This window comes from Hyaena hyaena, unplaced genomic scaffold (genome assembly GCF_003009895.1).
Source record: "Hyaena hyaena isolate Hyena2069 unplaced genomic scaffold, ASM300989v1 scaffold_38, whole genome shotgun sequence".
NCBI classification, from domain to species: domain Eukaryota; kingdom Metazoa; phylum Chordata; class Mammalia; order Carnivora; family Hyaenidae; genus Hyaena; species Hyaena hyaena.
In genome coordinates, this window is record NW_024080670.1 from 3,830,000 (window position 1) to 3,851,116 (window position 21,117).

Here is a 21,117-nt window from a genome sequence, read left to right on the forward strand (position 1 = left end):
ATTCTCTTCAGCTTCCGGCGCTCCCGCCCCACTTCCGGTCGCCACGGGCGGAAGAGGCGGTGCCCAGAGAGTCATCCTCCGCAGCTATTGGAGGAGGGCCGGGAGCTGAGCGGGAGGTCGCGGCTCTGTTAGGCGCCCTTGACTTGGGTCTCCTCGGTCTTTCACGGACCGGGTTCCGGAAGCTGAGTGGGGAGCTGCTTGTGCGAGCCACGGCTAGGCGAGGAGCCCGGGCATCTTTGCGCAGTACCTGTGAGCCACGTTACTGTTCTATCTTGCAAAAGGTACAAGTCTCTCTTAAGCTCGCACACCGCTTGGGTGAGCCCGTCCATTCGTCTTGACTCGAATTATAAGTGACTACAAATCTTTATTTCCAGCCCAGAAATCTCTCCCGAGCTATCGAGTAGCTATGCAGACACCCCGTTGGTTATCGATTTGGGCTTTACTCATTCAGCAGACATTTACTGCCTGTCCTTCGTGTACCAGGCATCTCGGTCAGTGCTATAGGTGCAGTGGTGAACGGGATGGGCAGAGTTCCTGCTTTTAGGGCACTCACAGAGTAGTGGGAGAAACTAATCAGAGAAGCAGATCAATCATACTAATAAATACAAAGTCTCTAACCGAAAGAAGTGATCTGAAGTTATAGGAACTTCAAAAAGAAAACCGACTGGACATGAGCTGAGCAATAAAGCTGAGTAAAGTAGGTGGATGTGAGGGTGGAGAGAAACCTCTGGAAGCATTCCAATGAGGAGAACAGAAGATACAAAGGCTCTGAGTGGGAGACCATGCTGAAGCACCAAGAGAGGAAGGTGGAAGTTGGGGAGCAGAGGGCCTGGTAAGAGACGAGTCTAGAAAGGGGGTAGGGGCCAAATCACATCTTGGGAGCCAGGTAAGAATTTCAGTCTCTCTTTTAAGTGCAGTGCGAGGCTTTTGAAAGGTTTGAGGAGGGGGCGGCATTAAAACTGTGTTGTAAAATATCCTTACTTCCTGGAGTGTGAGTGGTTTGAACAGGGAAGAAGATGGGAGACCACTAGAGCCTGTTGCAAAAGGCCAGGGGAGAAATGGAGTAAAGTAGATGTCCTGGGGTGTCTAAACCGCCACACTTCCAAATCGAATTTAGCATTGGTAGCGTATGGTGGGGTAGCCTGAAGGTCAGTGGTGGAATGATGTAATGGTTAAGAGCTAGGAGTTCAACTGCCAGCTTTGTATCCAGTTCCTAACACTTCCTAGCTCTTTCTGTGCATAAGTCCCATATCATCTTTGTGCCTCTGTTTCCCCAGCTGTAAAATGGGGATAGTAACACCCCCTGACAGGCCCTGCCCTGTGTTTCCCATCTCAAGGATACCACTGCCACACACTGAAACACTCAAGCAGGAAACTTCAGACATTGTTCTTAATTCTGTCCCATATCCAGATAGTCACCAATTTGAGGGGTGCCTGGCTGGCTCAGTCGGTAGAGCAAGGGACTCTTGATCTCGGGGTTGTGAGCTCAAGCCCCATGTTGGGTGTAGAGATTACTTAAAATCTTAAAAAAGCCAAAAATCATCAATTTGGATTCCTCTCCTTGTAAAGCTGATTTTACAACCCCCAAATCTTCCACCCCCCCCACCCCACCCCTCCGGCACCTGAACCTGCTTCTTTGCCTGCCTGCCTCACCTGAACCTGCTTCTTTGCCTGCCTGCCTCCCACCTCCCTTACTGTGGCCTTGCCTTCTGTGTAGTTTGACTCCATGGATAGCCCAGAGCCATTCCAATGTATTAGACACTGTTCCAGGGCACTGGCAAAGCGAAGACAAGTCAGAACAGCCTGGTCCTCAGCACAAAGGAATCCCGTGGTAAATGGAAAGGCCCCATATTCACCTGCTGTGTGGGTTGATCACTTTCCCTCTCTGGCACTCACTTTCCCCAGTCTGTGAAGAAGGTTGGGGACCAAATGATCTAAGTTCCTTTCAGGAAAAATATTCTAAGATTCTTTTCACTAGACCCAACTCTGCGAGGGCAGAAATCTTGCCTGAGTTCATCTTTGATCCTTAGTTTGCAGTAAGGAGCTTTGTAATTGTAGGGGTTTGGTAAGTGCTTGTTGAGTGAGTAAGTGAACACCTTTCGCTCCCCTGCTCAAAGTCATTTAGTGGCTTTCTTTGCCAACAAGATAAGGGCCTTCCTAGAAGGTGTTCAGAGCCCTGGAGCCTCTGAACTCAGCTCACCTCTAAGAATTGAGTATCCTCTCACTACCCACCCCCTGGAACTGCCACTTCTTGGGGCTGGAATATGAGAGCTAGGGAGCATTTGAAGGGCTTCATCCATCTGACAAACATTCACTGAGCACCTTTTAAGTGCCAGGCCCAGTGCTGGTGCTGGAAACACGACAGTGAACAAAACCAACGAGTCCCTGCCCTCCCGGGGCTGTTGAAAGAGACAGATGTAAAAATGGACCACACGGTGTGATCAGTGTTACAAATGGGGGAAGATGGGGACCTGTGGGAACTGGCACCCCCTAATCCAGCCCTGGGATCAGAAGGCTTCCTAGAAGTCACACAAGCCCAAATTCAAAGGAATGGTGGGAGGGAGATGGCACCTAGGAAGGCCAGAGGAGGCATCTTCCCAAATCTCAACAAACAGGGGTGCTTCTAGCTTCTTACATAGTCCCAGAGCTTGGGAGCTCACTTCTGGGTAAGTCAGCCCGTTCTGTGAGTGCCTGGGTCTCAGAAAGTCCTTCCTTCTCCTGATCCCAAGCCTACCCCACTCAATCTCTTAATTCGTAACAATATTAGTTTAACATATTCATTCAAAGAGCATTTATTGTGGGGCGACTGGGTGGCTCAGTTGGTTGAGCGACTTGACTCTTGATTTTGGTTCAGATCATGATCTCATGGTTTGTGAGTTAAAGCCCCAACTTGGGCACTGTGTTGACAGGACAGAGTCTGATTGGGATCTCTCTCTGTCTCTCTCTCTCTAAATAAATAAACTTTAAAAATGTATTTTAAAAAAAGTATTTATTGAATACCCACTTTGCACCTGCCAGGTGCTTTACATGCACACTACCTGATTTACTGCTCCGAGACTACCATTATCCCCATTTCTCAAATGAGAAAAACTGAGGCTCAGAACCAGTGGTTTGCCCAGGGCTCCTAAGTGTCAGGCCTCAACCCCAGGTCGTAGCGCCTTCAGCATCACTGAGCCTCACTGCCTCCCATTGGGTCAGGCTCACCCACATGCCCTTCCCTGGGATCCACGCAGAAGAGGGGCCTGGGCCCCATCCCCTGTCTCCTCCAGCAGGCCGGCCAGCCCGGGCTCGGCCTCCGTCTCCTCAGAAGCTCCTAGGGAGACAAAGGAGGGGTCTGCGGGGGAGGCGAGGGCGCGGGTGCCCCCCTGCCTGCTGCCCTTTGTCTCCAGCCGGCTCCCCTCTTGCGCCCCGGGAGGCTGGGAGGCGCCTCTCGCAGGCTTCCTCCTCCCATTCTTGTGCTAATTGGGTGTCAAGCTGAGATCAGTGAGAAAGAAATCCGCCCCGGCTCGGGTTAAACTGCCGCCAAAGACGAGGGCTGAGCCCTGAATATCATTAGGCTGGGAGGAAGCAGGGCCCCCTCCTTGGGGGGAGGGGTCGGCCACGCATTCAGGCCCCTTTGAAAGTCACTTGGTCACCCCCTGCCTTGCCGCCACCGCCTCAATGGGCCCCTCGGAGGTATTTAACCTCCTTCCCAGGAATTGAAAGTGATACTCCAAGCACTGGCCTAGTCGGCCACTTGCCTGTCCTGAGGGCGGTAGGACCTCCGGGGATGCTTGGGGCCGGCTCCTTCCAGCCTCCCCCCCGCCCCGCATTGTCGCAGATGGGAACACTGAGGCTCCAGGAAGGGGCTTGGCCTCCCAGCGCTGCCATTCACAGGCTCACTGGGCTTTGGCGAGACTTTGCCTCCCTGAGCCTCATATTCCTCATCTGCGGAATGGGGATAAAAATAGTAGCTGCTTTTCCTTACCGGTTTAACAAACCGATGCACACAAAGCGCGTTGCAAAGTGCCTGGCAAGGGACGGGATCCATACGTGGTGGCCATTAGCAAGTCGAGGGAAGTGGGTGTGACCCAAGGAGGGATAAGGGACCTACTGGCAGAGCCCCCACCATCTGGAAGTGTGCAAGTAAGAGTGCTCACAAAGGACTCATTTTTCATACTTTGCTTCAACCCTACTCCACGGCGGACCCACACTCCCCTGCAGCCTCCCCACTTTCCGAGATCCGCCCTGCAGGCCTCTACATTTTGCTGCTACTTCTGTCTGGGATACTCTTCTTCCTCCACGTCTTGGAGAACTCTTCCTTGCAAAGCCTCTCTGACCATGAAACGTGATTGCCTACCTGGCCAGCATGCTGGGTTCGGTGCAGCTAACTACCCACCGTCTACCTCGCCAGCTCCCTCTCTCCAACAGTGGGCACCCAGGTTTGTCTTGCTCACCGTTCACTGCTTCTGCCCCCTGCCCTGAGGAGGCCTTTAGAACCTGCTCCACAGATGAACTTAACACAGTACTTTGTAAACCGTGAAACAGCATATAAACATCAGGAAATGCCCAATAAACAGTAGCTATCGTTAAATTCACAAGCACATATCGAGAAGCTACTGCATGCATGGGGACTCCCGTGACCATGGTCAAAGATGACCAGAGGCAGATGGGAGAGCTCCCTAGGCCCTTCCCCGGGGGAGAGGGTGGGGGGAGCAGTGTGGAAGTCGTAAACTCAGGCCTAGTCTGGGGTCTTGACACCTGACTTACATCTTTTTTCCTTTTTTACCCTGTAACTGCTATGTACCGAGCAGATATCGGCACCAGACCCGGAGATAAGAGACCTCCAGGCACAATGCATTTTCACAACTACCCTAAATCTCTATTTGCAGAAGAATCAGAGGCTTAGCCTGCAAAATGGACTTGAGCACCTGCCTGTTCGAGCTGGAGCTGTTAACCACCATTCCATACTGCCATTTGGTGACTGCATTCAATCTCCAGGAAGGAATAGGGGCTCCTGGCTGGGTTGGTGGCAGTGCTATCCCATTGGAAAGCACTCACTGCTAAGGGTTAGACACAAAGCTGTCAGCCAGGACCAGCCATGGCAGTCTGACCCTGGGCCCTCAAAGACCAGTCACGGAGTGTGCTCTGGGCTGGGTACCTGCCTGGTGATGAGGTGGGGACTCCCAGCCCCTCCTTTCCCCTTTTGTAGGCTAAGGGCCAAGAAGGACTTAGCTCTGAGCTCTGCATGCCCTCTGCTGGCCACAACAGGACACTGCAGCCATGCCTACCACCCGCTCCCTAAGCCCCCTCAGCACCATTCTCCAAGGGCCCTAACTCCAGCTCTGCCCCCTACTTTCCCCTGAGCAGCATCAGATTCCTCTTTCAAGGTCACTCCCTAGGAGGCACCCCGGACCTCATCCTGGCCCGCCTCCACCCTGGCTGTCAGCTGCAAGCCTAGGGCGGGCCCACAGTTGGCTCCACAGGCATGGGAGGAATGGAAGTTCCTTTGGTTTTCCCCATTGCCTTCTGCACGGGGAGGCGGGTGGGGCAGCAGGAAGCAAGAGGGGCTTGGGTTTGCGTTCCAGCGTCCCGTCTCCACTGCTGTTGTAACCTCAGCAAATGACAGACAGTGGTGGGGGTCAAACAGTGAAGATAAAGCCCCAGGGGCACACACTGCCCACTGCCGTGGGATGGGTTGGACCTCTTTCCCAATGGGCCACTCGTTTCCAGCCTGGGTGTGACTCCAGCGATGGGGCCTAGGAGACAGCCGGCTCTCCACCAGCATGGCTGACGCTGCAGCTCTGCTAACACCGCTCCAGGAAGCCCTCCTGGGCTCTGCCCAAGCTGGTCAGGCAGCCCCGCTCTGGCTTGTGCAGCCACCGACCCCCTGGAGAAAGGCACCCCAGGCAAGGGGAACAGCACTGGCTAGAGTCCAGAGATGGAGTCCTGCCCTGGGTTAGGGTTTTCTCCTTCAAAGGCTCTGAACAGCCTTTTCCTCAAAATGGGTACCTTTGTTCTCCGAATCCTCCTGATTACTCCCCTTTCACAGATGAGACTGAGTCACTTGCCCTAGGCCACAAACTCAGAAGTGACACAGCTCGTCTGGACTTTAAAGCTCACACTATTAAATACCTTACCGACTCACTGAAGACATCTTACCCTCTATACCCCCAAGTCGGAGTAAGTGAGTGGGCCATGGGCAGGAGGTGGGGCCTGAGCAGGGTGGGGGGGTGGTGAGCTCAGGCGGCATGCACACAGGCTAGGGGAAGTCAAGGCAGTTTATTGGCCACTGAGCGACCCCCCCACCCCACCCCTCCTCCTTTTATAGCCAGCCCAGAACTGAGATGGAGAAAGTGACATAGACAGACCTACAGATAGAAAGGTCCCACCTGAGGGCCAGCCAGGCAGCCACCAGGGAGAGGAGGATGGGGGGAGGGGGCTCAGTCCAGGCTGCCTGCTGCGGGTCGGGGTGGTCCCTCTATCCTCCCTGAGGTGCAGGCAGTGCTGAGTGACACCGGAACAGCTCCAGGGCCAGGGTCCCCTTTGGCCACCTGACCAACAGCCACCACAGCCCCTGCCCACTCTGCTGGCTTCCTGAGTCTGGAGGCTTCTGCCCTGGTCCCATTTACAAGCTCCCTGCTTTCTGGGGAGTGCTTGGTGGCCCTCCACCTGCCCCTGCCCTGACCCAAGACATCCTCCTGAGGGGCCCAGTCCATCTCAGCCTGGGGCCCAGAGGCCCCGCCTGGCCTCGAAGACATAACGTGGACATGAGGCTTTCACAGAAAGCCCTCCTGGGGGCCAGGGGGAGGTGGCAGCGAGTCACTTGGCAGTTTTGAGGGGGAGGGGGTCAGCACCTTGGGTGGAGGTGCTGGGCCCTGCTTGCTTTGGTCTGGCATCGCCCACGACCCCCCTCTGGGGTGGGAGCTGGGGCTCTGGATCTAGCACCCGCTGGCCCTTAGAGGGACTCAGGGGCAAATCACAGCTTCTCCTCGCCTGCCTGGATGCGGGTGTAGGACTCTTGGTCCAGCGGGACGTAGCGGCCCTTCCGGCCATCCAGGTAGAACAGTGGGTCTCTCACAACTGATGGGTCAAAGCCTTCCTTCCGCAGCTCTGTCTTCTGCAACTTGAAGGTCCCTGAGGGAGCAACGAAGATGGATCAGAGCGGGCAGGGCAGGGCCTGAGCCCCGGGAACCTGCCCCCCAAAGCTGAAGAGGAGCAGAGAAGGAGGGCAGGAGAGAACATGTGAAAGCGGCCTAGAGCACAGGAGGGCATGGCCCTTTACAGTCTGCAAAGGTGGCTCCAGTTAATTACATTATATATTGCTTCTCAGAGCTGCCCTGGCAAAAGGTGGGGGGTGGGGGCCGCGTTACCCGCCTTCTTTTTGCAGATGGGCAAACTGACAACCAAAGAAAGGAAACTATACATCTAAGGCCACACACACTGAGTGACAGCAGAGTGAGGACCAGAGCTCAGGCCTTCTGGGCTTTGAGCACGTCCCAGGGAAGGGCGTGATCTAATTTAATCTGTACATCACCCCCGGAGGAAGGTGCTCAACTGTCTTCTATGGATTCTACAGTGAAGGTTATTTTCAGCTTTTAATATCTCTGAAATCGTTTCAACAGGCAGCAATGCTTTCTCAGCACTGTGTCACATGAATTCCCTGTCTCTCGGTCAGTGGCACCCACCCTGCAGGACAGGGAGACTGGCGCAGTGAGGCAAGCCCCCGGGCCAACATCACACAGCTGATTGGCACTGGAGCTGGGATGTGAACCCAGGTATGACAAATTGCCTGACCGGCTAGATTTCTTCCCTCCCTGGACGCACACTCCGCTGCCACTTTGTGGCTTGGCCACGTCTCCCAGCAAGAGCTGGAGTCATTCTCACCCCCCACCTGAATCAAACTGGCCTTGTGACTTGCTCTGACCAACAGAACGTTGGAGTCCTGAGAGTCTAGGCCTCAAGGAGCTTTGCAGCTTCCACTCCCTCCCTCCTGGCAGTGCCAGACACCTGTGTGGCCTCTGAAGGCCAAGAAGCCATGCAGAACAGAGGGGAAGCATCCCAGGAAAGTCCCCGGACTGGCACTATCCAATAGAATAGCCACTGGCCATAGGAGATCATGCACGTTTGATAAACAAAATGTGAAAGTCAGTTCCTCCGTCATACCGGCCCCATTTTAAAAAGTGCCGGTAGCTATGCAGGGCCAGTGGCTGCGGTGCTGGTCAGCACACATACAGAACATCATCATCCTCACACACAGTTCTGTGGGCTGGCATTGCTGAACCAACTGGCCAGGGGCCAGACAGGTGAGCCAGGACACCGTCCTAGCCCCTCCAGCACCAGCTGAGTCACAAGTGATGGCAGCTTTTCCACCCCAGGCGGGGCCAGCAGAAGAACCGCTCAGCTGAACTTGACCCCAAATTGCTGACCTGCCACTGAGAGCAAAAACATGGCTGTTTTAAGCCCCACAAAGTTTTGGGGTGTTTGTCCTGTAGCAAAGCCTCTGGAACCTGAGGTCTGACAGCTTCCCTGCCTCTCCTGCAGAGAGAAGTCAGCTGCCACCCAAACGTCAGGAGCTCTCAGCCTCAGTCACCCACTGCTTCGGGTGCTCCCAGGGGCCTACCTGGAAGGAGCCACACCGGTCAGGGAGGGCCTTCCAGCAAGGCAGGGGTGACCTGATGCGCGTATGGGAGGTGGCCTGAGGCTGAGCAGCCAGTGAGAGGCTGGGCAGGGGGAGAGTCCGGACAGGAAACAAGTACTAAGGTGAGCAGGGGGCAGGCCTGGGCCAGAACCCCAGACTCCCTGCCCATCAGGGGACCCATCACTGGTCCAACAGAGAGAAGGCTGGCACTGCCCTGCTATGTGACTGTGGGCCCACCACTCACCTCTCACCTGGACAACAGCGATAGCACCTCACTCATCTCCCCACTCCAGCCCTCTCCTGCGTTCCTCGTGGCATCCCGAAGACTGTGGAACATGCACCTGATGCAGGTCACTGCTCTACTCAAACACTTCTGTGGCTCCCTAGTGCCTGGACATAGTCCAGGCCCCTCCCCAGCCCACAGAGTCTTCTGGTCCCCACTGACCTCTCTCTCTGCCCTACCTGACACTGCTGCCCGCACCCCTCCCCCGGCTCCAGGTTTAGGGGCCTCCATTCCTTCTGCTCATGCCCAAGTGGCCTCCTTTCTCAGGACTTGACCAGTAGGCCTCCCACCCCACAAACCCTGCCCTTTCATACAGGCCTCAGCTCAAACGTCACTTCCTCAGGGGAGCCTCCCAGGCACCCCACCCTCATTAATTTGTTTTTCTGTCAGTTTGACCTGTATTCTTTTTTTCTTTTTTTTTATGTTAGTTTATTTTTGAGAAAGAGGGAGACAGAATGCAAGCGGGGGAGGGGCAAAGAGAGAGGGAGACACAGGATCCAAAGCAGGCTCCAGACTCTGAGCTGTCAGCACAGAGCCCGACGTGGGGTTCGAACCCACAAACTGTGAGATCATGACTTGAGCCAAAGTCAGAAGCTTAAGACTGAGCCACCCAGATGCCCCATGTAGTCTATTCTTTACATTGGGAATCCCTTGTCCTGTGCTGCCTCCCCTACTGGTGAAGAGGCTTCAAGAAGGCAAAGGTCCCGGGGCGCCTGGGTGGCTTAGTCGGTTGGGCGTCCGACTTTCGCTTGGGTCGTGATCTCGCGGTTGTGGGTTTGAGCCCCGCGTCGGGCTCTGTGCTGACTGCCAGCTCAGAGCCTGGAGCCTCTTTCGGTCTGTGACTCCCTCTCTCTCTGACCCTCCCCTGCTCACGCTGTCTCTCTCTCTCCTAGAAATAAATAAAACATAAAAAAAAAATTAAAAAAAAAAAAAAAAAGAAGGCAAAGGTCCCATCAGAATTTGTTACCTATATCCCCGAGGCCTAGCACAGAGCCTGACAGGCACACAATAGGTACTTGGTAAATGTTTGTTCCGCTAACGGACGTATGAACCTCCTCTCTCTGAAGGCTCAGTCCTCACTTGCACAGAGGGAGGTCTGTTTACCAATGACACAGCAATGCTGTGGGTAAAGGTCAAATGACAGCTACCCAGGTCTTTCCAAAAGGAACCAAGAAGGTTCAGGCACAGGCCTGGGACGCATCAGCTGGAGCGGGGGAGGGGACATACCCGTTTTGTGCAGCTCAGGCAGGAAGCGCAGGAAGATGGGGCGGGCGTACAGGGGCAGCTCCTTCTCCAGGAGCTGTGCAAAGTGCTCCAGGTCACAGCTGCCAGCAGGGTGGGCCACGGCAGCCATTCCAGCCCGGCCCTCGGTTCCTGGGGGCGGCAGCACGGACCGTGAGGGGCTGGCCGTGCCCCCTAGGGGTGCCTCCCACCCACACATGGCAGCTCCCACCACCGCACAGATACCTGGCACCTCGACACCGTACACTGCCACGTCGGCCATGTCCAGGAGGCGGCTGAGCGTGCCCTCCACCTCGGTGGTGGACACGTTCTCGCCCTTCCAGCGGAACGTGTCTCCCGTGCGGTCTCGGAAGTACAGGTAGCCCAGCTCGTCCATCACCAGCACGTCACCTAGGGGGCGCCGCGTGAGGCAGGGCTGGGGCCGGCCGGCCTCACCGGACCCCAGGACCTGCTGGACTGGGAGGGCTGGGACTGGGGCGTCCGGGGGGAGGTGTTCTCTGCAGGTGGGGAGGGTCCCTTCATTTCTCTCCACCCCGCCCCCCCCCAAAGGGGCTGGTGCCCACCCACCGGTGAGGTAGGCCTGGTCCCCCTTTTGGAAGACGTCCTTGGCGATCTTGTTGTTGGCACCCTGGTTGAGGTAGCCGTCGAAGCGCCGCAGGGGGTCCCGCTGGATGATGCGGCCCACTAGCTGGCCTGGCTCACCTGGGGGCAGGGCAGGGGCAGGGCTAGGCCTCCTCCCCCAGTTCCTCACCCCCAAACGAGCCCTAGATCTGACTTCCGTTCACACTGCTTCCCCACAGAAACGCTGCCCTGCTCGGCGCGGGAGCCCTGCGGGCAGGGAGCGCTTCCTGGCGGGTCTGCCCCACGTGGGTGCTCAGCAATGTCTGAGCAGCGCCTGTGAGGTGGCAGGATGAGCGACACAAAAGGGTGGACAAGCACCATGTGGACAGCCTGACCGGAGCCAGCACCCCTTGGGCCCCCGGCCCTGTTCAGAGAGCCCTCCGTTCTTTACCACAGGTGGCCCTGGCGCAGCCCCAGGAGGCAGCGCTGCCATCAGCCTCACGGGCAGGTGAGGGGACTCGGACACAGAGCTACGGGGCTGAGCCAGGATCAATCCCGGGGTCCTCCACACAACAGGGAGTCAACTGACTGATGGGTGGAGGGGATAAGGGATGGAGGGACAGATGGACGAGGGAAGATGACTCGTGGCCATAAGGGAAGAGCTGAGTGACAGCCACTGGTCAGAACAAGGGCTCCCCGCTGGCCCAGCCCAGTCCCATCTCCCCCGCCAACCTCCCCTGCCCCACCCACACTTCCAACCCCGGGGCAGACCTGGCTGGCAGGGAAGGCAGAGGCCATCGGGCCCCCGAATCAGCTCCATGGTGTCCTCCTTGACTCGTACCAGCCGGATGGGGTACACAAAAGACAGGATGCGGCTGTTGAAGCCACAGGCCCCCACCTGCAAAGGCCAAGACTTGGGCCTGGGCTCTCCTGCCACAGGCCTGAGACTAGGCAGTATTGGGGGGCCTGGCCCCCACACTCCCGTGACTGCCTTGCCGTAACCAGACAGCAGAGGCTCCGGCGCCCACACTCCACGCCGGACCCCGCCCGCCCTAACCAGACAGCGGGGGCTCCGGCAACTGCGCTCCGCGCTGGACCCTGCCCACCCTAATCAGACAGCGGAGGCTCCAGCGCCCACACTCCACGCTGGACCCTGCCTGCCCTAACCAGAGAGTGGAGACTCTGGCGGCACCCACAGTCTGTGCTGGGCCCCGCCTTCCCTCCACTGCCCCGCTGCCCACCTGGCTGTCGAAGTTGCCCAAACTGCAGTTACACTCGGTGGCCCCGTAGAACTCGGCCACCTGGGGGATGTGGAAGCGGCTAGAGAAGTCGGTCCAGATGGACTGGCGGAGGCCGTTGCCGAGGGCCATGCGCACCTGGTGCTGGTGCTCCGCCTCCCGGGGTGGCTGATTCAGGAGGTACCGGCACAGCTCGCCAATGTACTGCACAATCTGTGGGCGGAACTGGCGTGAGGCTGGCCTGTGGCTGCTCTCACTTCACCTCCCAACCCCACGGGCCCTGGGCCTCAGTCTCCCCATCCGAACAATGGGAATGTTGCCCCATTGTGAACAACTGGCCTTAGCTGTGAGACTGACGTCCCTGAATGGGGCTGGTGGGTCACAAGGGGACAGGGACGGCTCACCACCTGCCCTTCTCACTCACTGTGCAGTTGTACTTAATGCAATCGTCCCAGAACCGGGAGGCTGAGAACTTCTTCCGGATCACCACCGTCACACCATGGAGCAGGCACTGCCCGATTCCCACAATGTTTCCTGAAGGCGAAGGGATGGGCCATGGAGGTCAGGGGCCAGGAGACCCCTCCCTCCAGAGCCTCCTCTCGTCCAGCCCGTCTCCTCAAAGGTCCTTCCTCCAGTCCCTCTTTCCTGTCCTGTTCCTCCAGCACTAATTAATCATACCTCTCCCCTAGTCTTCCATGGCTTCCCAGTACCTCCCCAGTGTGGGATCAAGTGCGTACGCCTTAGACTGTCCCCTGGGGCCTCTGGAGCTGGCCCCAAGCTCCTGCTCCTGTACCTGTAATGCTGCCATTCAGCCAGAGGGGGGAGAAGCTAGCCCGCCTGGCTTCTGCACCTCACGTCTGCCTGACTTGAATGCACCTCCTCCAGGAAGCCTTCCTGGCCATCACTGGGCTCTTTTCTTGAGCCGAGCTCCTGCTCCCTGCCTGTCTCCGCACTCACCATGTCATTTCTCGTATTAAAGTCAGGTTGAGTTCCCATCTTTCATCCTGCTTTAAATACACACCTGACTCTAAGCACCTTGAGGGCAGGAACTATATTTATTCCATCCCTGCCTTCCCTTAAGCTCCTAAGACCAAGCCGCAAGGCTGTGTGCACCCATGAAAATGAACTGGTCAGATTAGCCCAGGTGCCCTGCGGCACGCGGACGCACATGCTGTGAGGCGCACGTGGCTGTCTTCATTCAGAGGTCCCGTCCATGGCCACATCTGAATTCCAACCCAGATTTGACTCTGAAGCTCATGTGTTACTACCACATGATGCTGCCTGCTAAGGGGGCAAAGGCTCTTGAGGCCTGGGGTGCCAGAGGCCGAGTGGAAGGGCCCCGTACAACCTGCTGAGTGGTAGAGGGGCAGGCAGTCGTAGACGATGTCGTCGGGTCGCATTCGGAATCCATAGTAGACCAGGGCGGCCATGCGGTAATACCTGGAGGGCCCAGACGGAGCGCTCAGCGGGCCCTGGGAAGGAGAAGGAGAGGCCCCGGGGCCCACCATCCCACAGTCCTGGCCCCGGCACCGGCCACTTACCTGCTATGCACCACGATGGCGGCTTTGGGCAGCCCTGTGGTGCCTGACGTGTAGATGTAGAAGAGCTTATCTAAAGAGAACAGACACGCAAGCAGCTGTGAGGAGGGACAGCACAGGGCCGGGGAGGCATTACCTGCGGGAAGGACGGAGCCCAGGGAGCTTCCGTACCACAGACCACTTCTTTATCCCACCCTGAACCCAGGTCAGGGGCTGGCACATTAGTTCCTGCAGAGGCTCAGCCCCACCAGGCTGGAGGTTCTAGGTCAGGAACGCTGTGGGACAGCTGCACATTATGTGTCCACCATCTCACGCCCTTGGATCCCGGCTGATGTTAGCCCTTGGCTGGACGCCATGGGGGACACCAGGCTGACCCTGTCCTCAAGGAGCTTACAAGAGCAGTGGGAGACAGAATCCACACATGACAGAGATAAAATGACCACAGTGACAACAATGACCGGTTACTGGGCACTTCCTGTAACACCCTAGCTTTTAAAAAGTTCTCTTTTTCAATCTCAAAGCCACTCTGTCAAAGAGGTCCCATCACCACCCCCAATTTCACAGCTGTGGAGACTGAGGCCCTGAGGGCAGCTCACGGCCACAAGGGCAGCGGTGGGGCTGCGGCCAGTACTCGGCACCAGCTCTTGCCCGCTGGGTGGTGCAGCAAGCTGCGGGGAGCACAGAGGAGAGGCTGCAGGGCCAGAAGGCTGCCTGGAGGAGGGGCTGGGACGGCAGGACAGCCTAGTGCAGGGAGCGATCGCAGGCCGACAGGGGCCGGCACCAAACAGGGGCTAGGTGAATACTGAGAGCGTCTGCCCCTGGCCCAACCCCAGCCAGACTCAGACCCAGCAGTTCCCTGGGCTCCATGTGATCCTGCATGTTTTGGGCACCAATGAAGGCTTGTTCAACAAGTCCAAGAATCGGGTTGTGAGCTCCTGAGTCCTTGGCACCGTGCCTGGCATCATCAGCATGTCCAACCTTCAGAGTGACCCCATGGTCACTGTGCCCATCTTCCCAGATAGAAAGAGTCACTGTGATATGACTCTGGGTCACACAGCAAGTTTGCAGGAGAGCCCAGGCCCCGGCCCTGATGTCAGCACTCTGTCCTGGGCCCTCTGAGAACCCCTCTGTGGGGGAGGGGACTCACCTGTGAAGCCCTTGTCAGGGCGACTGGGCAGGTGCTTGGGGGCATCTTCCAACAGGGGGTCCAGGTGCTCTGTGCCGGCGGGCACTGTGCTGGGCTCCCAGGGGCCAGAGCAGAAGAGGCTGAGCGAGGGGTCCAGGCTGGCATGGATTTCATAGATGGCTGCGGAGAAGACAAGGCTGATCAGCGGGCAGGCCAGGAACCCCACGTCCTCAGGACCTCTGCTTGTGTCAAGGCTGGCGTGTCATCAGGGAAGACCAGCTGTGTGTGGGGAACGGGATGGGTGAAGCACCAGAGCCTCGTCATGAGGAAGACACTGACGAGAGCGACAGCTCCCTAGCTGCTGGGGAAGAACATAGCGGGCCCCTTCCGTGTGCTCTCCTGCTCACAGAGCCCCGGTACCAACGGCAGCCCACTATGTAGACGAGGAGACCAGGCTCCAAGAATGGCAGGGCCTGCTCATGGCTAGAATGACCTGCTCATGGCTAGAATGACCTGCTCTACCACACACCAAGGCCTATGCCTTTACGCACTGTGCCACGCTCATCCGTGGGGGGCCGGCTAGAAGGGAAGCACGGGGGCTCAGAGGGTGGGAACCTTCTCTCAGGCTCCCCCGGGCACTACTGCGGTCCAGGTACTCATGGCACCAGGTGCAGGCCAGTCCCAGCCCCCTCAGCCCCACTTTCCACAGCCTCCCTTTAGATTTGTCCAGCCCCTTCCCCTCTCCCTGCTGCATCCTTCCTCTCTCCCTTTCTGCATTTCAGTCACTTTCCCTGGCCATCATCCCACACGACAGCAATGTAGGACAAGGGACGCTGTGGTCAAGCCCAAGATAAAATCTTGCCTCTGTGTGACCTTAGAGGAGGTCTACACATCACTCTGAACCTCTGTCTCCTCATCTGTAAGGCCGAGATGGCCGTTTGTTTCTACCTCACCAGACTTTGTGAAGATTAGAAGTGCTTATTAAAAAAATTGTTTAACGTGTATTTATGTGGCGTCTGGGTGGCTCAGTTGGTTAAGTGTCCGACTTCGGCTCAGGTCATGATCTTGCAGTTCATGGGTTCAAGCCCTGCGTCAGGCTCTGTGCTGACAGCTCAGTGCCTGGACCCTGCTTCGAATTCTGTTTCCCTCTCTCTCTGCTCACACTCTGTCTCTCATAAATGAACAAATATTTAAATTTAAAAAAATTTTAACGTTTATTTATATTTGAGAGATACAGAGAGAGACAGAGCACAAGTAGGGAGAGGGAGAAAGGAAGACACAGAATCTAAAACAGGCTCCACACTCTGATTTGTCAGCACAGAGCCCGATATGGGGCTCAAACTCATGAACTGTGAGATCATGACCTGAGCTGAAGTGGGACGCTCAATAGACTGAGCCACCCAGGCGCCCCTAAAGCACCAAGCTCAGCTTTGGTCAGTGCTCAGTGCGGCAGCAAATAAAACACAATCTCCGCTGGACAGCACAAAGTAGAAAAAAGTTTCCATTTTACAGATGAGGCAAATGAGGCCTAATTATTCATAAGAATGGCTACCATCATACCTGAGGGCTCACCTAGCATCAGCCACTTTGTTAGTGCTTCAGGCGAAATATCGTCTTGAAAACAGTATGTGGCAGGTAGGACAGTGAGAAAACGGAAACACAGACATTTCTAGTCTCCTACTTGGGATCTCCAGCTTACCTGTGGCAGAGGCCAGGCCATCGGACACCAGGGCTTGTGCCCTTAGCCTCTCTCTGAGCCACAAAGCCTCCCTCAGGCCCAGAAGGGGGCTGTGGTCTGTGCAAGAGCCCGGGGAACTGCCTGCCTAATCTCCCACCCCAGGGGCTCACCTGGGGCCATCTCACTGCCAAAGATGAGGACCCTGGCCTGGGAAGTGGTCAGACAGTGGCGCAGGGCGTCCCGCCGCAGGTTGGTGTTGATGAGGGCTGCCTCCACACCCAGCTTGGCCATGCCCAGCCACAGGCCCACAAACTCATTACGGTTCTCCATGAAGAGGGCAGCCACGTCGCCTGAGGCCAGGCCCTGAGCCTGTAGGAAGTTGGCCACGCTGCTTGAGTAGTCGTCCAGCTGGCGGAAGCTCCAGTGGGTGTCTGTGCCCTCAAAGATCAAGGCTGTCTTGTCAGGGTGGCGCTGTACCGTGGAGGCAAACAGAACAGGCACTGTCCGCCGCTCCCGCAGGTACCGCCGGACTTTTGCCTTCACCTTCAGGAGCACCATGCCGCCGCTAGGTGGGAGCAAGCAAGGGAGCCGTGACTGCGGGGGTTGGGCGCAGGGTTCCTGACACCCTGGCCCAGGCTGCTGTCTCCTAGGCCTGAGGCTCCTGAGCCCGATCACTCCCCTTTCCCAGCACCTGTGTGCTGGGCACCATTGAGGCACCAGCCCACTGATGCCTCGAGAAAACACCAGGGACCCGGGGTGATTACTTCCTCCTCAGTACAAGGGGGAAAGCGAGGCTCTGCAACACCACGGCTAGTGTTCTGCCAGAGTCTTCCAAGACTCTGGTTCCCCAAGTCAAAGTCCCAACTCATCTGGGACCTCCCACAGTGCTGTACTGCACCTCTCCAGACCACTGTCACAGTAAATAAAGGATAAGTGTGTGATTTGTTTGGTCTCCCTCCCTGTGAGGCCAGCAGGGGCTCCATCCTGCTTACCGCCTTGTACCCCGGGTCCCGCTCAGTACCTGTCACAGAGCTTCACTGAGTGATGCGGAATCACTTGGCAATATCCCCTTTTCCTGCCCTGCCCTTGTCACCTCGGACCCCCAAACCCTCCCAGCTCCCTGACTTCCATGCCTGTTCTGTCGTAGAAGTGCCATGTGCTAACCGCTAACCGACTGTGTCACTAGAGCTCCACTCTTCTATGCCTGCTCTGCCCTCCGGCTGAAATCCCCTGCTCCCGTCGCCTGGAGGTGCCTTTCAACTACAGCTCTTTGTCCTCCAGGCCTTCTCTGATTCCTCAAGGCCCACGCCTGAAGCCATCTCTCCCTTCTCCATTCTCCCACACCTCTCCACTACCACCCCTCCTGCAGTGGCCACTCAATACCTCCTTTTGCAATCAATTCGGACAACTGAGCTGCCCGTTCTGACTGCGGGTCACAGTGCCAAGCACTGGGACACCTCTGTGAGCAAGACGGCCAGGGTCTTTGCCCGCACAACCCTGAGAGTTTAGGGCTTTACTGTATCGCCTTCTTATTTCCCTGACCAGTCTGAGCCAGGCCCGGGACTAGGTCTGTGTGGTCCCTCCCTGGGCCCCCGAGCCAGCCCGATGCCTGGCACAGAGCAGGGAGCAGCAGGTGTTTCTCGTGCAGGACAGCCCTGTAGACCATGCCTAACTTTCTTTGGGGAGCAGGTTCTTCCACGCATCTGATTCAGGGCCCTGCTCTGAACTCTGTGCCCTCTTAGACTCATGCCAACCTGAAGACAGGGTCCTCCCCACCCACAAGGTTCCTCTTTATCATCTCACTTAATTAAAGCATGTCCTCAGGACTCGTAGACATCTTCTCAACATACCTGGTGTTCAGCGCATGTCCTGGGCCCCTAAGTCTGCCCTAGGCTAAACAGCATCAAGTTAGGGAGGTGCCCCAGAAGAAGACTTTCATCTTGGAAGATGGAGATACCAGGTACTACTGTTGGGGGGAGGAGGTAGAGCAGAGGCTCCTCTCCTGGGGCCCAGGTGCCCTGGTCTGGTCTGGAGAGATCTGGGGAGTTAGAAGCCCAGCGTGTTATGGGATACCCCAAGATGGGCTGGACCAAATACTCACAAGACATCACGCCTTATGGTCTTGATGAAGATTCGCACAAAGCGCCAGCCTCCAGATCCCAGGTAGAGGAAGAGCAGGGAGAATCCCACTTGGGTCCAAGGCAGTTTCAGCACCAGCTTGGAGAATAGCAACACCCCCACCAGAGACGCCCCGAGCAGCATTGTGGCCTGTGGGCACAGATCAGTCAGTGGAGCCAAATGTCTACGTTCCCTACCTCCTGGCCCAAGCAGCTACTACGATCCTAAGGGTCAACCTGTAGTGAGGCTTCGCCATACTGAGTAGGTAGCTGAGGATGGGGTCCCTTTCCACGGCTGTCTTGAAGCAGGCTAGAAGCATGGGACTGGAGATGAGTAGTTCCATGGCTGAGAAGCAGAGGGTATGGGACTAGCCTCTTAGTCCCATCTCCTCTTATGACTCTTCCAGTGACCTGGGGTTAAGTTCCTTTCCTATTTTAGGCCTTAGTCTCCTCCTCTGTGCTATTGTAAATTACAATTGCTCTTGGAAGCCCTTCCAGCCCTAAGAGGAGAGTCTACCTTTCTGACATCCAGGATCTCAAACCAAAGTGGGTTGGAGGGGGTATTAGCTTAAGTGTCTCTGGCTTGACTCCCCAACCAAACACTCAAAGATGAGTCCTTGGGTCTCTGGATAATCAGGCCAAGCCACAACACCCAAAGGGGCAAGCTCCCTGGGAAGGGGCCTGGCCACAGACTCGCAGGGTGCCATGTTTCTGCTGGCCCACAGAGGGCGACAGAGCAAACAGGTTGGAGCCTGGAGATGCCTGAGAGGTGACCGCCTAGAGGGTAAAGGTGATTGAGTGAGCACAAGAGGGTACTGAAGACACCCCCAGAAACCCACTCAGCAAGCCATTCCCATGAATCTGTAGGGAATGGGCTATAGGGGAAGGGAAACAGCTGACTGGACTGAGATTAGGACTCTTCCCCTGGCGCTTTGGGGACTTGCTCAAGAGGAAGCAGATGGGACTCTGTTTTCTTTTAGGGTTCTCCGATTCTAGGGGAGGGGGCTGAAGGTCACGGCTGAGATGTAGCCTGAGAGTCTCCAAGCTAGGATGAGGACACGGTCTGGGCCACAAGGGAGCCCTTACGAACCATCTCTCTCTTCTCCACGCGAAAACCAAAAGCCGGGAGGTGACCGAATCAGCCCTCATAAATCCAATGCCAAGGTCTCTAAGGTCCTCAGACCTGCCAGAGCCGGCCAGGGCAGAGAACGGGAACCCGTCCCGGAAGGCTGGGGGATGGGACGGGGAGGGAAGGGGATGCAAAGATACCTCGCGCCCCCGTCCCTGGTCACTGCGAACCGCCTTCGCCCCGAAGGAGCCAGGGCAGCAGAGCGCCCGGCAAGGAGACACAACAGCAGGGCGCGTCCCTCACCCCAGCCGGCGGCGCCACCTCCCCACGACTCAGCCGGGCACATTCTCCGCCCGGGGACCCACTGGCCTGGCCTTTGCTCACCCAGCGTCGGCCCCGCCGCGCGGCGCCCGGTGCAGATGCGGCCTGGCTGCGGCAAGCGGAGTGGGGAGCGCCGGGGCATCAGCCGCCCCTGGGCGCGCAGAGCCGAGTCTCAGCAGAGCTTTGCCGGCTCTGCGCCCTGCATGGCCCGGCCGCCCGGCCAGCCCCGCCCGCCCGCCGCCCGGCCCCGCCCGCCCGCGGCGCTCCTCCCCCGCCCGCCTCTTGCAACCCCAAACCGGCTGCGCCGTCCCGCAGCACCGCCTCCCGCGCCTTCCCCACCGCCGGAGAGCCGCAGGGACCGCGGCTACGCGCGGCTCCAACGCGCCGACGCCGCCCGGCCCAGCCCACCCTGCGCGCGCGACGGCCTCGGGCGGCACCCCGCGCGGCACGCTGGGAATTGTAGTCCGCAGCGCGCTGCCCGGCCCTGCCGCGGAGACCCCCGGGACTGGAGGAGCCTCGCCCCTGGGAGTGGGTCCTGAGCCCCCAGTCCCCGGCGGGTTCGGAAGTGGGGGGAACATCCCCGCCCGCGCTGTGGGCGGAGAATCCAGAGTCCGCGCGCAGGCACTGGTAGTGTTTGGAAGAGGCCAAAGCCACACCTAGAAGAACGCTAACAGGGTGGCTTAGGCTGAGAGGTGAGCCGGGGGGAGGATTTAGTAACCGGCTCTGTGGCGCAATGGATAGCGCATTGGACTTCTAGCCGGTCCCGGTGTGGTGATTCAAAGGTTGTGGGTTCGAGTCCCACCAGAGTCGAATTTTGATCCCTCCTCCCTCACTTTCATGTGGATATTTTACGGCCTTCAGTACCTTCACAAGTTTCAGAACATCTGCAGACCAGAGGCTGGCCCCTCTGCTTCCGGGACAGCAATAAATAAAGTCAGGATTGCTGCCTAGGAATCCTATCCATCCATGGTATCTTGTAAGCAGTTTGGCACACCTGGTGGTACAAAGAGCACGAATCTGAGGACCTGTACCTAACTTTGACCTCTGATCGCCCTGGACCCTGCAACAAATCAGCTAACTTCTAAGCCTATGACCCGGTACGTTGTGCCACCTGCTGAATCCTGGGCCATTGCCCAGCTTCCCGGCCCTGTGTGGCTCTGAGAGATCTCTGAAAATTTGGTTCCTTGATAATCAGACATGTTGGGCCTCCACAATTACCTCTTTTCCTTAAATACATCCACTAATTCCGCAGTCCAGTAAGAAGTCCTTAAAGGTAGGGATAGGCAGTTTTCAAGGTCTAGTCATAGGGATGAAAAAGGAAATG

General features: G+C 57.2%; 1 protein-coding gene and 1 non-coding gene across 2 annotated transcripts; one reads left to right on the top strand and one right to left on the bottom strand.

The window, feature by feature from the left end:
• Window positions 1–2,972: 2,972 nt before the first annotated feature.
• SLC27A4 (solute carrier family 27 member 4) lies at window positions 2,973–19,999 on the bottom strand. The gene is made up of 13 exons (XM_039229625.1): window positions 19,857–19,999; window positions 18,388–18,554; window positions 16,457–16,851; window positions 14,630–14,788; window positions 13,486–13,555; window positions 13,293–13,384; window positions 12,369–12,478; window positions 11,948–12,157; window positions 11,478–11,604; window positions 10,713–10,847; window positions 10,371–10,535; window positions 10,131–10,277; window positions 2,973–7,116 (listed from the first exon to the last, which is right to left on the bottom strand). The coding sequence occupies exons 2-13, from the start codon at window positions 18,546–18,548 to the stop codon at window positions 6,959–6,961; spliced, it is 1,929 nt and encodes a 642-aa protein (XP_039085556.1). The 5' UTR covers window positions 18,549–18,554; window positions 19,857–19,999; the 3' UTR covers window positions 2,973–6,958.
• Window positions 20,000–20,512: 513 nt separating this feature from the next.
• TRNAR-UCU lies at window positions 20,513–20,603 on the top strand. The gene is given in 2 exon segments: window positions 20,513–20,549; window positions 20,568–20,603. It is a non-coding gene; the product is annotated as a tRNA-Arg (tRNA).
• The last annotated feature ends 514 nt before the right edge of the window (window positions 20,604–21,117 follow it).